The sequence below is a fragment of the Trachemys scripta genome, chromosome 23 (assembly GCF_013100865.1).
Source record: "Trachemys scripta elegans isolate TJP31775 chromosome 23, CAS_Tse_1.0, whole genome shotgun sequence".
Lineage (NCBI taxonomy): Eukaryota > Metazoa > Chordata > Testudines > Emydidae > Trachemys > Trachemys scripta.
The window spans coordinates 6762451-6778086 of NC_048320.1; the positions used below are offsets into that span (position 1 = coordinate 6762451).

The following is a 15636-nucleotide window of genomic DNA, read 5'->3' on the forward strand; positions in this document are numbered from 1 at the left end:
CACAGCTGCCCCTGCCCCCTTGGGGTCCTAACCCCACCCCACGGTCTAGCCTTCCTGCATCCCATCTCCCCCTCTGTGTCCTAGCCCATCTGCCCCCCAGGGTCCTGCCCCCATCTATCTTCCACATCATCTGCCCCCCGGGGGTCTGCCCCTTGCCCACCCTCCTGCTGCACCATATCCTGCTTCCACCCTATCAATTCCTGGGGTCCTGTCCCATATGCCATCGGCCTCCTTTTCTAGCATCCTGCCCCATATGCCCCCGATTCCTGTCCTCTCATCCCATTAGGATTGGAAGAGACTTCAGGAGGTCATCTAGTCCAACCCCCTGCTCAAAGCAGGCCAACCCCAACTAAATCATCCCAGTCAGGGCTTTGTCAAACCGGGCCTTAAAAACCTCTAAAGGATGGAGATTCCACCACCTCCCCAGGGAACCCATTCCAGTGCTTCTCCACCCTACTAGTGAAATAGTGTTTCCTAATATCCAACCAAGACCTCCCTCACTGCAACTTGAGACCATTGCTCCTTGTTCTGTCATTTGCCACCACTGAGAACAGCCGAGCTCCATCCTCTTTGGAACCCCCCTTCAGGTAGTTGACGGCTGCTATCAAATCCCCCCCTCACTCTTCTCTTCTCCAGACTAAACAAGCCCAGTTCCCTCAGCCTCTCCTCGTAAGTCATGTGCCTCAGCCACCTAATCATTTTCGTTGCCCTCCGCTGGACTCTCTCCAATTTTGTCCACATCCCTTCTGTAGTGGGGGGCTCCCAAACTGGATGCAATATTCCAGATGTGGCCTCACCAGTGCCGAATAGAGGGGAATAATCACTTCCCTCGATCTGCTGGCACTGCTCCTACTAATGCAGCCCAATATGCCGTTGGCCTTCTTGGCAACAAGGGCACACTGTTGACTCATCCAGGTTCTCGTCAACTGTAATCCCCAGGTCCTTTTCTGCAGAACTGACGCTTAGCCAGTCAGGGCCCAGCCTGTAGCAGTGGATGGGATTCTTCCATCCTACGTGCAGGACTCTGCACTTGTCGTTGTTGAACCTCATCAGGTTTCTTCTCGCCCAATCCTCCAATTTGTCGAGGTCACTCTGGACCCTATCCCTATCCTCCAGTGTATCTACCTCTCCCCACAGCTTAGTGTCCTCCGCAAACTTGCTGAGGGTGCAATCCATCCCATCATCCAGATCATTAATGAAGAGGTTGAACAAAATCGGCCCCAGGACCAACCTCTGCGGCACTCCGCTTGATACTGACTGCCAACTAGACATTGAGCCGTTGATCACTACCCGTTGAGCCTGATGATGTAGCCAGCTTTCTATCCACCTTATAGTCCATTCATCCAGCCCATACTACACCTCTACCTCGATATAACGCTGTCCTCGGGAGCCAAAAAATCTTACCGTGTTATAGATGAAACTGCGTTATATCGAACTTGCTTTGATCCACCGGAGTGCGCAGCCCTGCCCCCCCGGAGCGCTGCTTTACCGCGTTATATCCGAATTCGTGTTATATGGGGTCGCGTTCTATCGAGGTAGCGGTGTACTTTAACTTGCTGGCAAGGATACTGTGGGAGAGCATATCAAAAGCTTTGCTGAAGTCAAGATATATCTCATCTACTGCTTTCACTATATCAACAGTGCCAGTTATCTCATCACAGAAGGCAATCAGGTTGGTCAGGCATGACTTGCCCTTGGTGACTCCATGTTGACTGTTCCTGATCACCTTCCTCTTCTCCAAGTGCTTCAAAATAGTCTTCCTGTATTAGTCTCTCCCCCCCCCCCCCCCCGTTGTTCCACCCATGTATTGCATGCCCCCTAGCCTGGTGCAGCTCTCCCTGTACCCTAGAACACCCTTTCCATTGACACCCAGACACCTTGGGATGGCGGGGGAGTGCAACTGGGGAATGGTGCGTTTGGGGATGGATCCCCACTGCAGGGCTGTTGCCTCCTCAGGGTGGGGGACCCCTGTGGCGTCCTTGCATGGAGGAGCTGCTCACAGACCTGCTGCAAACAACGGAGGTGGGAGAGTCTCAAATCAAAGGTGTCAAGAAGCCTTTACGATGGGAAGTGCTGGGCAGCCTAAATACGAGGGTGACTATCAGCTGTTGTCTTCCCCCGGTGCTGGGTGAAATCAGACCTGCTCAACTGGGTGTCACGTGCCCTGTACTGATGCATTCCCACTGCCCTCTGTGTGCCCAGCGACCCGTATCCCCCCTCCATGCCCACTGCTATCATTTTAAGAATATTTTCTGTCTTTCCCCAACACTGGCCATTTCCCTTGTTCTTATCTGAACCCTGCAGGGGCATTTTCCCCATCTCTGTGGGCTCTTCTCATCCCGCTAAGTGAAGATTCCCAGAGCCTCTTTGGCTCTCCCCCTCCCCCTACTCCTAGCCCCCAGACCCCATGCAGTAGTTCTCTCCCTCACAGGCTTTGGGTGTTTTCCCTCTGGAAGGGGGGGGGTGCGGGAGGTGGAGGAGGAACTCCTGGCCTGGTGCAGCACATACAGGTGAGTGGGGGATGCAGGAAAGTAGCCTGCCCTTTGGGTTGGTCTAGCCCCGCCTCTTCTGCCTCCAGTGAATTGACTGGCAGTCCAGGGGAGGCTGCCGGTAATACGTTCGCAGAGGCCAGTGTGGATGCGCCCAGGCTACGAACCTCTGTGCCTCAGGTGCCGCCGTCTAGTGACGACTGGCCCATTGGGGCAGTGCTGGGCAAAGGGCTGCTGCGAGCAGGAGAGGCACAGGTGGTCTGTGCTGAAGCAGACTACGCTCCCTCCTCATCTCATCCTCCAGCCAACGCCCCACACCCTCTTGGATCCCCAGGAACAGCAAGGATGGGCCAGCCTGCTGGGCGGAGGCTGGAGGAAAGCATCCTGGGGGCTCTACGTTTCCTAGGCTTTGAGGCCAGAAGGGATCATTAGATCATCTTGTCTGACCTCATGCAGAACATCCCTTCTTTCACTGATTTGTCCCTTAGGGTGACACCCCCCCCCCTTTACTGTGCGATGTACTGACGTGTTTAAAAGGGTCCTTGTTCCTGGTTTTAACATTAACTTGAAGCTTATGATCATTGCATTGTACATGAGAGACGAAATCCATGATGGGCTACGTGCAATGGTGTTTCCCTAAACTGTCCCTTAAAACAAAGCCTGGTCCCTCATATTCCATGTGGTTTTCCCTTATTTCCCTCCACGAGGGTGGACTCCAGAACTATCCCTCTTCCACAAGTTGAGCAGCATCGGAGGATGCTCCGTAGTTACGGGGGGGCACAACCCCTTTAGGGTTTGTCTTGGCTGCAGGATTGTCAAGTGTTGCCCCTAACTCAGGTCCCATCCCCACACACACGCTTGAGTGGCGTGGCGTGGCGGTTTTCACTGGAGTTGGCTGGCCCACCAGGGGAAACAGGCTACAGCTGGAGTGAGTTAGACAATTGCTCAGCGCAGTCCTCCAAAGGCTCTGGGCAGTGTAGTTGCTCTCACTCGAGCTCGAGGAACATCTGTCCACCAAGGCAGATCACGTTGTGTTGCCTTAAAATCATGGTGCCTCGTTCCCCTGGGAGAATGACTTCAGGGGCAGTTATTCCTACCTGGCAGCAAGAGAAGGGGGAGGAGACAGATCATAGAATTTTGCAACGTGGTGCCTGATTCGTTTCGAATATGCAGGGGGTTAGCAGCAGTGCATTGGGGTTTACATTATTTGTAAAAGCTGAAGGAATGTCGCCGTGGCCAGCTAACCTCCTGGGGGAGGGAGCATCCACCGCTCCCTCGCCACCACAAGTTGCTTGCCATTAACAAAGACAGCAGCAAACCGCCCCCGAGCTCCCATGGCAGAGGGGAACTGTGGCGTTTGGGGTGGCAGCTGATCGGGCTGAATAGTTGACCTCCCGGCCGGGGTCCATGCATTTCATCCCATTCCCCCCCCCCCAATCTGCTTTGCAATACACACAGGAGAGGCTGCAGCACCCCCCAGCAAACTGTTGCAACAGCTCGTGCAGCGCTTCGTGCCAAACTCCTCAGAAGTTTGCTTCCAGTTTGCTAAGCCTGAAACATTTTTTTCCCCTTCTCTTTCCCCTTCCCTGCTTTTTTGGGATCAGCCCACAAGTGACTGGCTCTCCGGTGACGCAGTGTCTACTCTGAGGCTTTCTTTGAACCATTAGCAGACAGGCAGAGACACTTTTTTTTTTTGGTGTTCCTCTCCTCCTTCTCTCTGTCTTTCCACCCCCCTCTCCTTCACCCCAGCCCCTCCAGCGTCCTCCCTCCCGAGCAAGAGGAGGACAGAAGGGAGAAAACAATTGCCCAACTCAGGAGTTCTGCAAGGAGAGAAGGCGAGAGAGAGAGAGTAGGGGGAGGGAAAATCCAACCTCCATCCAAAAAAAGAAAAAACCCTTCAGCAAAACCTATCCCTGGGCATGAAACTCACTAATCTCGCCTGCTCTCCATGGCCACGGATGCTGCAATGCGCGCTCTTCTGCGTCTTGAGCCTTGATCTGCGTCTCGGCGCTGCTCGCTCAGGTAGAGTTTGCACATGTTTTTCCAACTCCTAAGTGTCTGAGTGAGAGAGTTGGGGGGGGGGGAGGAGGTGCTCGGTTCCTTTGTGCATCGGCTGCTCTAGATCGATTCCTTTTTTTGAAAGAAAAGAGGGAAAGGAGGCAGTGGGTGGGGGGTGTGCAGGGAAGGGAGGGCAGCTAGAGCAAAGAGTTGAGTGAAACCAGATGTGGAGGGCTCCCTGGCACTGCTCGAAGTGGGGCTGGGATGGAATGAAACCACACAGCTCATTACAAACACAGTAGCCCCCCCCCTCCAAAAAAGTGCTTTTCCCCTTAAAGATCAGCTCATCTCTGCTGCCGAGGCTTAACCAGTGATTCCACCCTGATCAATATTCCACATCGCCCCAGGCCAACAAAAACTTTGGTCGGTACAAAGTTTTCCAGCAATGCTTCCCCCCCCCCCCCCCCGTGAACCGAAAAAAACTGCCCTCTCTGGTATGCCTTGGGTCCCTAGTTCTCTCTGGGTGACAGCGATTTGGCATGTGTCACTCGAGTGTGTTGTAAGGGGTTGCTGGCCATTTGTTAGGCATCAGTAGCTTAGCTAGATGTACTGATCCCATCATGTCAAAGCAGACTCAGCGTGCCTGTGGGGGTTGGTTGCGGTTTATTTATTTATTGTATTCGTTCTTCCTCTTTTGGCCAAGTTGGTTAAATGCACCCAAGAGTCTGGACAACTCCGGGTTTGGACCAGATAGAAAGACCCGCCCCCCTCCCCAAAAAAGTGGCTTTTCTAGCTTATGATATTTGTAAGACACATGCTGTTAAATGCAAAAGAAAAGTCAGACCAGCGTTAGGAATTCCCAGAAGAATCGTATGTTCTATCACCAGAGGAGAAGAATGCAGCAGCACCAGGGAGCGGAGGGGGTGGCTTTAGGGGGGAAAGAGATTGTTAGGTCAGATTGGATGTGAATCAAAGCGGCTCAGGGATTTGATTGCCAGCACTGGAAGCTGCGGATGCAATCTGGAACCCTTTTGTCTCCTGAGCGAGAGGTGTTCTGTTTTTTTTTTTTTTTTTTAAGGAGTTCATACTTTTAGGCCCCAATTCAGCCAAGCACATAAGCATGGGTTCAAGACCCATTGGCTGTTTAAAAAAAAAAAATAATGGAGGTGTCCTATCTCCTAGAACTGGAAGGGACCTTGAAAGGTCATTGAGTCCAGCCCCCTGCCTAGCAGGACCAAATACTGATTTTGCCCAGATCCCTAAGTGGCCCCCTCAAGGACTGAACTCACAACCCTGGGTTTAGCAGGCCAATGCTCAAACCACTTTGAGCTATCCCTCCCCCCCAAAAATCTTCCCTCTCTGGTATGCCTTGGGTCCCTAGTTCTCTCTGGGTGACAGCGATTTGGCATGTGTCACTCGAGTGTGTTGTAAGGGGTTGCTGGCCATTTGTTAGGCATCAGTAGCATATGCTTAATTGCTCTGCTGAACCGGGGCCTTCGTAGGTACTTGTAGGCTATGATTTTTGTTTTACTTTCTCGTGATAAAAACATTATTTTTTTTACCTTGGCAAATATGTGACATGCCAAATGGCCTGCAGCTTTCAAGACCTCCCATGGAATAGCCATGTGAACTGTTCTGTAACTCGGGATGTGTCTATTTACATAAGTGAGTGACTGACGTCCATTTAGTTGCTTCCTTTAATTAATTTGGCTGTATTAAAAAAAACAATGGGGTCTATTGGCCTAAACAAAACCAAACGTAAACCCTCAGTTTAATTTATTAGAGTGCTCTCCGTAAATCCAAACCAGATTTGTAAATGGCAATTTGCGAGGGCGACATTTTCCTCTTACTTAATAAGTAACGATGGGAACTATGTTCCGGTCCTGTCCTTGCCCTTCACGGTTACTGGCTGAACTGGCCGACTCCTTGGGGCTATCGAAACCTGGGAGGAATCAGTTGTTATAGGTGGTATTGCGGTAGCACAACAGAGATGATCGTGCTAGGTCCTGTGCAGACAAATAGTGAGAGAGAGCCCCTTTCCCTGCCCTAAAGTCTAGCTATGTAGGCAAAGCAGGCTAAGGGTAGGAGAAAGGATGTATTGTTATCCCCATTTTACAGATGGGGAAGTGAGGTGGAGAAACCTGTACCTGCGGGTTGGTCTCAGACTGTTTCGACAGGAGCTGTAATTTCCAACTCGCACAGACGTAACTGCAGGAGTGGTGGGGCGAGCTAGCAGACCTGAGTACGTCTAGGGTTTCAGGTGGGATCAGACCTGGGGCAACTAGCCCCTCCCCCTCATCACAGCGGCATTGCTAGTTTTAGCGTGCTAGGTCAATCGCAGGTATGTCTACCTGAGCGGGAAATTTCTGCTCCCGCGTAGCCGTACCCTAGGCGACTTGCCCAAGGACGAGCCAGGAACAGAACCCAGATCTTGCAGATCCCACTCTGATGCTGTAACCAAAAGACCAACCTTATTCGTAAGTGGGTTCAAGGCTCCAGAAGGCAGCCCTGTGTAAAGCCGGGCACCATGTGCTGCTGTTCACATTTGCCTTAAGGCTGGCTGAACTTGGGGTGGCCAGATCTCGCTCTCCCTTACAGCTGCGGCTAACGGCGCAAGGAAGGGGCGTGGGAAGAAATCGTCATGCGCGGTGGCGGATGAGTGGCTGGATTTATGGGAGAGGGCTTTGGCTGGGGGTGAGAGTGTGAGCCTGATTGGATGAATTTCTCTGACTCTTCGTGGTGTTTGCAAAACTGCTTTGAGTTCACAAACCTTTCGGGCCCCCGCACCCTGTCACTGAAACCCTAGTGAAATTCCAAGGGAAATTAAATTGAAAGCCAACCTGCCTCTCTGCCCCACTGGCAAGGCAAAGGGGGGGCTGGTGCTCAGAATTAGGGCTCAAAGCACCTTTTCCCACTTGCTCCCTAGGCATAAGCAGCCAAGCTATGCACAGCACAGGGACCATGTTAGCTCTTCTCTGCCTCACCACTGCTTTTCTCACAGGCCTTCTCTGTTTGTTTCCTTCTCTGCTCCATTTTCATGTCGGTTCTTCTCCCCCATCCTCATCCATTTCCTTCTCTGTTCCTTCCTTCCTTTGCTGCTCTCTCCTAAGACCAGCTGGTAACATTCCACTGCAGCTCTGTGGTGGGGTTTGAAGTCGGCCGGGCAGTGTGGCATTGGATATGGCTGGAGGTGACGCCGCCAATGGTCTGAGATGCACTGGCAAATATCCGGTTTCTTGTCTCTGCTGCTCCCGAATCAGGCCTGTTTCGATTATTGACACCATGCAGGCCGGGCTGCGTTCTGCCTCGCGCATCACAGGCTACTATGATGCCCTCTGGGGTCTGGTCCCAGAACGTATCTTGCTGGGCCAGCATTAGGCGGGGGAGGGGGCAGCTGGTGCTTGCATGTGGGGCCGAGCCAGCAGGCAGGAAGCGAGTCTCGCTTTGGTTTGGGATCTGGGGGGTTTGTTCATTTCACAGTCGTGTTGCTGATCACGCTTTAAAGGGACAACGCCCCGATTAAAACCCCTGGGGTGCTGAAGAACTGATGCTGCTGGGGTCAGAGGCGCATTAGGTTCCTGCCAAGCCTCCCCTTCCAGGGGACGGTTAATGGGGGACCAAAGCTTCCCTTGGGTCTGCAGAGTCACGATCCAGATGCTTGCTGCTCTCTGTGGGTGTGGGCCCTTTCCAGCAGAAGTCGTGCTGCAATTTCCTGGGCTCTTAACATAGCAGCATCCGTGGACGGAGCCCAGAGGGAGTTAACGCTGGTTGTGCGTCTGTGGGTTTAACAAGGGACAGTGCTGCAGAGAGTGGCCATTGCCTTGCTGGTAGGGTGACCAGATGTCCCGATTTTATAGGGACTGTCCCGATATTTGGGGCTTTTTCTTATGTAGGTGCAAATTACCCCCACCCCCTGTCCTGATTTTTCATACTTGCTATCCGGTCACCCTACTTGCTGGTCACCCGCCAGAGCTAGGCGGGACATCGAATCATAGACGTGCAGGGAATTCCAGGGAGCTTGGAGGCAGTGCCCCTCTCCCTGTTGGTTTAGGTCAGGGCTTTCCATGCACTGAGTACTAGAAAGTGTAAGCGTAATGAGCTATTAATCCAGGGAAGAGTCCAGGGGCTCCTCTGTGGCCTGGGGGTTGTTTAGCCTTGTTGCTGTCTTAAGAGAGAAACCACTGTGGTGTCCTTTTTATGGATTTCATTAAGGAAATGTACAAGCAAATACAACCTAAACAAACACATCACTGGCTATAAATGAATATAATTTCCCGAAACGCACAGAGCACGGAACGATACAGTGATCAAATCACAGCAGCAGTTGAGGTTGAATTGATCGATCAGTAACTACCAGGTTTTACTCGTACCTTGCTAGGCAGAGCTCCCATTGGGAGGTCTGACTCAGGAAGGACTGAGAACGTGTGGTAGGGAGCACAAATGGAAAATGCAAGAATGCCCTTAGCTAGGTCCAGTCCTTACATCCAGCTATGGAAGGGTTCTGGGGTTTGCCCCCTGCATATCCGGCTGCTTGTGGGAGTTCGTTCCATAATGTAGATGTTTGCGCATGGGGAAGGGGCAGCGAGAAGATTTTTCCAAAGCAGAAGGCGAACAGAACAGTTCTTGTTTAATTGTCCCTCCATTTCAATGAAAACGGCTTGGTTAGCTGTAAACTTTCCCCTGCAGTCTTTGCAACTCAGACATTGTGGCACTGGGCTAAGTTAGCACCCGGGAGGCGGAGGGCAAGCGTCTATTAGTTATCGTTTGTATTCTAGACGTGCCTACAGGCCTTCCCTGAGATCAGGGCCCCAGCGTGCTAGGTGTTGTACACACACGTGCAGTGAGAGCCAGGCCCTGGTCTGAAGAGTTTACAATCTAAATGGACAAGATAGACAAATGGTGGGAGGGGAGACAGGCCTGGAGGGGGGACGTTGTTTGCCCAAGGAATTCAGGAAATGAACAAACCCCATAAATCATTTACAGTAAACTACATTTTTTTATTACGTTCCCAGTTTGACTAATGCTGGCTGCACAAATCAGTCAGGCCAGAGAATAGTGACATGGTAAGGAGAAATTTCCCATGTTCTTAAATATTCCCGTCCACTCTTTCTATTGGCTCCCCTGCCACCCATCTTGTAAAATGACAGGCCTGCTCTGATTCCTGAACGTCGCTTCCTGGGTCCCAGTCCCCAGTGTGGAAGGAAGAGGGGTGGATAGATTGGAGACTGGGTGGCTAGGGATGGGATGTGGATATTTTCACCTCTAGGTCACCGGTTCTAATCCAGCCCACCTTGCTAGTGACTGAAAGATGTTATTACCAGACAGCTGTTTGCTGGCCTGTGTGGACAGATAGAGGGAAGTGATTATTCCCTTCTATTTGGCACTGCTGAGGCCACATCTGGCGTATTGTGTCCAGTTTTGGGCCCCCCACTACAGAAGGGATGTGGACAAATTGGAGAGAGTCCAGCAGAGGGCAACTAAAATGATTAGGTGGCTGGGGCACATAACTTACGAGGAGAGGCTGAGGGAACTGGGCTTGTTTCTTCTGCAGAAGAGAAGAGTGAGGGGGGATTTGATAGCAGCCTTCAACTACTTGAAGGGAGGTTCCAAAGAGGACAGAGCTCGGTTGTTCTCGGTGGTGGCAGATGACAGAACCAGAAACAATGGTCTCAAGTTACAGTGGAGAAGGTCTAGGTTGGATATTAGGAAACACTATTTCAGTAGGAGGGTGGTGAAGGAATCTCCATCCTTTAGAGGTTTTTAAGGCCCGGCTTGACAAAGCCCTGGCTGGGATGATTTAGTTGGCGTTGGTCCTGCTTTGAGCAGGGGGTTGGACTAGATGACCTCCTGAGGTCTCTTCCAACCCTAATCTTCTATGATTCTATGACCGCTTTGGTGGGTCTCAGTCCAGATCCCCGTGGATGGGTGTCCGAAGCACAAAAACCACTGCCACGGTTGAACCCTCATCAGAGAGGCCAGAAACGCACACTGGATTGAAGGTTAAATCCAAAAGAAAACATTGCGGGAAGGGGATTGGGGCATGCAGAAAAACTGAATAAACAGAAACCTTGTAAAGCATGAGACACTATAGAAAAAGTAGTGTGAGGAGATAACAGAGAAGAAAAGCTGCCCAGACTAGAATGGGCCTTGGAGACCGAACGCCCCTTTTCCCCAAAGTGGGCCCTCGAAGGGTGGGGCACATTGTCAGGGGGTGGGAAGCGCCTGCTGCACTTGCGGAGCTGTGTCTGCTCTGTGATTAAATACAAGATGTTATTTAGTTGTGGCCAGCCTGGCCCCTTCATTATTATTTATTATTTGTGTTACTGTAGCACCTAGTAAAAACGGAACGGGGGTGGCTAAAGGGGAAACAGACCGTTCGGGGCGGCTTCGTTGTAGCTTTGGTTTGAAAGCGTTTTAAAAAAACCTAATGTGAATTACAAGACAAGGCTCCATTAAGATGGAGTGAAGGCTGAGACTCCATCTCCATAACTTAGAGGTGCAAATTATTACACGGATGTTGTAATTATCCCAGAACCAAGCATTGGAAAGCCAGGAAATTCAGCGCTAAGGTTAAGTTAAGGAGTTAAGGCTGTTTAGGTGCATTATGGTTCATTTCTATGCGTTAACATGTTTGGATTTCTTTTAAATATAACCTTAACTCTGAATTTCCTGGGTTTGTAAGGATTTATTTTAGAATAATGAAAACATCCCTGTAATGGTTCAGTAACCCTTCAGTTACTGGTGCATGCTTTCAACCTTAACTACACTTTAACATATTTTGTTTAATCTTGCTGTTTCCTTGTTTTGTTTTGTTTTTTAAATAAAAATTTCCCGTGTGAGCACTAAGCAAGAAACTCAAAGGGAATGCTGCCGTGCGGTATTTCTGTGGCTTGGAAGATCTGTAGTGTTAATCGTAAAGTTAACGTTTGAGGGCAGCATCATGGGTACCAGAGCAGCACAAAGCCATCAAAGTGCACTAGTGCATCTACATGAGTGAGCCCGGTGCTGTGTGAAAAGGAGCGGGACCCGGGCCTTGAGTCCCAGTGACACAGGGTGCAGCTGTCTCAATGGAGAGCCTATCAAGCGCTGATGCTAGCCCAAAGCAAGATGGGGCACGTGTCAAGAGCTCTCGGTGGCAGATTTCTTGTCCCATCTTGCCTTTGAATAAGGAAGTGGGAACCACGAATAAGGAAGTGGGAACCACAAATAAGTAACTGGTACTGCGAATAAGGAACCAACTTCATCCTCTTGGTTTATACTCACTTGTACCCATATTAAAAAATGCTTTATACCAGTATAGCTTATTTCCATTCCTGCAGGGGAGTGAGCTTGCATTGCGTTAGTGCAGTGGTTCCCAAACTGGGCTTCGTGAACCCCTGGGAGTTCGCGAAATGTTACAGGGGGTTCTTGGGAAAAAATTCCCTAATGGTGGACAGAGCTGTCCCTAGGAACCCCGGAGAGCACGGGGCCAGCAGCCTGGAGCCCCTGGACTTCCAAGAGCTAAGCAGATCAAAGCAAGCATACCTATCACACTGAGGAGACTCCTTATAAGAAATGGAAAGGGAGGTGGATATTTTTTGCTGAATTTATAATTAAATAGGCAGCTAGTATTGTTTTTAAAATTATTATGAAGAACAAGTTTAAGCTTTGTTGTAACGTGCGTTGTTTGCCTGGACTGCTCGAGACCTGAATGCTTGTGGAAGGAGGAACTCTTTGAGTTGGCTTCTTAAATACCTTCATGCTGTTTCACATCTGATGCTCCTTGATGAAACATAGGAGCCTTGTCTTATAACAGGCTTATTCAAAGTGATACAAGCTACGAACGTGAGATCTTGGAAGAGTGTTGCCGTTTTCATAATGTATTAACAATACTGTTATGATAAATAATAATAATAGTGTGGAATAAGCAGGTCATAAAAACAAATGTTATATTTCCAAGATCACTGCTTTTATAATTTATACTCAGGTAAAGGAGAAAATCCCTGGAAATATTCATTTTTAGAAGCAGGTTCGCGAAACTTGACATTTTAGTGAAAGGGGTTCACGGGTTGTTAAAATTTGGGAACCACTGTGTTAGTGCTACCAGCGTAAGTAAAGTGTTACAATTTCTGTGTGAAGACGAGCCCTTAAGATAGAGTTCAGCTAAGAAGAGAGACTACTCCTGGGGGCTGTGTGAGCTCAGCACCTCTGAAAACTGAGGCCAAGTGAGGTGCCCGAAAACGGAGGCATTCAAAGACTAGCACCAAATTTTGCAAATATGGTCTTTGCGCATATGTGGGGGTGTAGAGCTATAAATATGTTACAATAGGCCCACGTACTTTAATAAAGCCCCATTCAATTATCACACGTATTTTAAAATATTTTACCCTTTGTTGTCAATGATCAAAATAACTGCACATAGATACAGTCTTTGGGGCAGGCACCATCTTTTTGGTCTGTTTGTACAGCGCCTAGCACAATGGGCCCTGGTCTGTGCCTGCAGCTCCTAGGCACTACAATAATAATAACCACCACCCATCATCTTCCTTGTCGCACTTCAGTCCACCTGAAACAAGGGCGGTGTCACGGTTGCATTGATCAGACAGGGTGGGCAATGGGAAAACTGATAGAAAAGAAGTCGTTGTTGTTGTTGTTAACACCTGTATTTTGGTAATCGGCAATGAAAAAGCCCATGGCAGCCAGTAGGGAAGTAGGTTGTGACTTTCTCGGCCTATTTCTGCCCTTTGATGCATGCGCAGTTCTCTGCTTGGATGCACTGGAAGTCATGCACAACCACGGGCAGAATTCGGCTCTTGAAGGTTATTCGGTGGTGTTTGTGGATGGAAATTAGGTGTTGGAATTGGGAAGGTAGAATCGAAGGCCCTGACCCTGCGATTGGATCTGTCCAAAGTAAAATGAGGCTTAGGCTGTGGGAAGGCACGAGGGGCTGATCCAGGCCTGAATGTGGGTGCAAATGAGGTCTAATAGTTGGATTGGGGTATTAGGAGCCAGGGCTCCTGGATTCTGCCTCTGACTCACCATGTGACCTTGGGCAACTCATTTAACCTGCCAGTGCACTGTTTCACCTCTGTCACATGGCTATAAATAATATTTGCCTCCATCGTGGGCAGGGTTGGGAGAATGAATGAATGTTTGTATAATGCTCTGAGACGATCCGATAAAATGTGGTCTATGGGCCAGCTCCAAAGCCCGTTGGCACCAGTAGAAAGATTCCCATTAACTTAAATGAACTTTTGAATCGGGTCCTATAAGAACCAAGAGTACTCGTCTCCCAAGAAGTGAGATCAGCTACAGCAAAGAAGGGATTCGAGTAACTCCCCCACCGTGCAGGCTGCTTTGCCACATGCACCGTTTGTTGGCTCTTTGTGGGCCTGAGTGAGGCTTCGTGGCATTTCGTACAGAAATCCCACCCATCGCCAGATTCCCTTTCTTTCCCTGTAGCGAGAGAGCTGTTTATTTTTCCTTGAGGTTTAGTGAAAAACCTCTTTTATTTTACTTCTTGGCTTGAGTGTGTAGATCCACTTCCTGCTGAGTCAGGCCCCAGCCTGAGCCAATGTGTTTCTCTGATGGGACAGCTTGTGCTTGGGAAGGATGCCGGAATGGAGGCGGAGCGCTGATGGGAAAATCAGACCTGAGTTCTGCCCAGATCAGTTTTATTTATTTTTTAAAGAGGGGGAAGTAGAGCAGGCACCCCTGATGGTAAGCAGGGTCTGAACTGAAATATCTGACTTTAAAACTTCCCCCTAGATCTAGTGGGAAGTTTGGACAAAAATCAAGACCCAGGCTTGGGTTTTGCAGCCTGAACTCCTCTCTAGAGGCACTGTGGTCCCTTGTATACGGAACTGGACTAGGTCACTATTCCTAGCCATGCCCCTTGGGGCAAGTGGCTTCCCCACCTCTGTTTCCCCTGTCGCCCTGTGTCTACTTAGATTGTAAGGTCTTCGAGGCAGAGGTTGTCCCTCTTACCACATGTATGACAGCACCTAGCACAGCAGGGCTCTGGTCTTAGTTGGTGTGATGTATTGAAAACTGTGTTATAACGACAAGCTGCCACTTTAAGCATAAAGGGTTTCCTGGTCCTGCTTGCAGGCTAGGGGGCTCTGTAGGGAAGCATGTGATCTGGGTCTTCAGCAGTCAGTCTGCAGAGACTAAGCCTAGAGCAAGGTGAAGTGAGTTGTGGCTCTCTGCCTTAGAGAGCAGACTGCTTTGTCTTTCTCTGTTTTGGGTTCCTGTGTGTCAGGGTTCTGGATCGAAGAACTATAGTGTTGTGTTATGTTGCAACCTTCCAAAAAGAGTATTTGGTGGTTTTTCTCTACCTTCTCTGTCTGTATGCCGTAAACATAACTGTTGGGTCCTCTGGGCAGTAATGGAATGCAAGTAAAAATAATTGTTAGTCAGAATGCCTGGTAGAAGAGCACCTTAGTTATAAGATCAATTCTCTTTGGGGTCTGACTGTGAGTCCATGCCAGTGTAACTCCATTGTTAAGTGGAGTTATTCCTAATTTATACTAGTGTAAAGGGAAGGAGAATCAGGCTCTGAGCCTCTACGTACCCAGGAGAATTTTCTTAAGTGTAAAAATGTTTTGAAGATTGCAGATGGCTTGTCATCTACCAGCTTGGGGGCGTGGGTTGGCTGTTAAGTTTGACTTGCACTTCCTCTGTACCAGAGTCTCAGTGAGCTTTTAGAAAGGAATTGCACATAATACAGACAGGGATACGGGTTCTGGGCAGCAGCCGCAGCTGTGACTTCAGGGGTTTGCTTGACACCGTGGGTGCGGCTTCGTAAAAAGCCAGTGTGTGTTCCTAGCGCAGACATACCTCAGAGAATGTTTTCCTGTTGGCCTTAAAGGCTATGGGCCAAAACATGTGCTGTTGTATCCCTTTTTGTTCTTCCCTAATTAAATGAATGGGTGACCTCAGGATAAATATTTATGTGCTTGTCGAATCCTTGCAGAAGGTACAAGGTGTATTACTGTGTCTCTGAGCACTGCCATAAAGAGCTCTCAGTTGCAAAGTGAGAGCTATGTTGTGACTTCCACACCACCCCCTGAAGCCTGCATGTCGTGGTGGGCAGAACGCCAGGGAGGAGAGGGTGTTTTCGATATTGCCGGAGACTGTGCCTCATGCTAAAACATACACTGGCCTTATT

General features: G+C 49.7%; 1 protein-coding gene across 1 annotated transcript in view; it reads left to right on the top strand.

Annotated features, from left to right (window-relative positions):
• The first annotated feature begins 4034 nt into the window (after positions 1-4034).
• Positions 4035-15636, top strand: part of MRC2 (mannose receptor C type 2) — a 98196-nt gene continuing 86594 nt past the window's right edge. Inside the window, exon 1 of the mRNA XM_034755841.1 lies at positions 4035-4511. Within this exon, the coding sequence (XP_034611732.1) occupies positions 4409-4511 (103 nt within the window). The 5' untranslated portion in view covers positions 4035-4408. The remainder of the gene's footprint in view (positions 4512-15636) is intronic.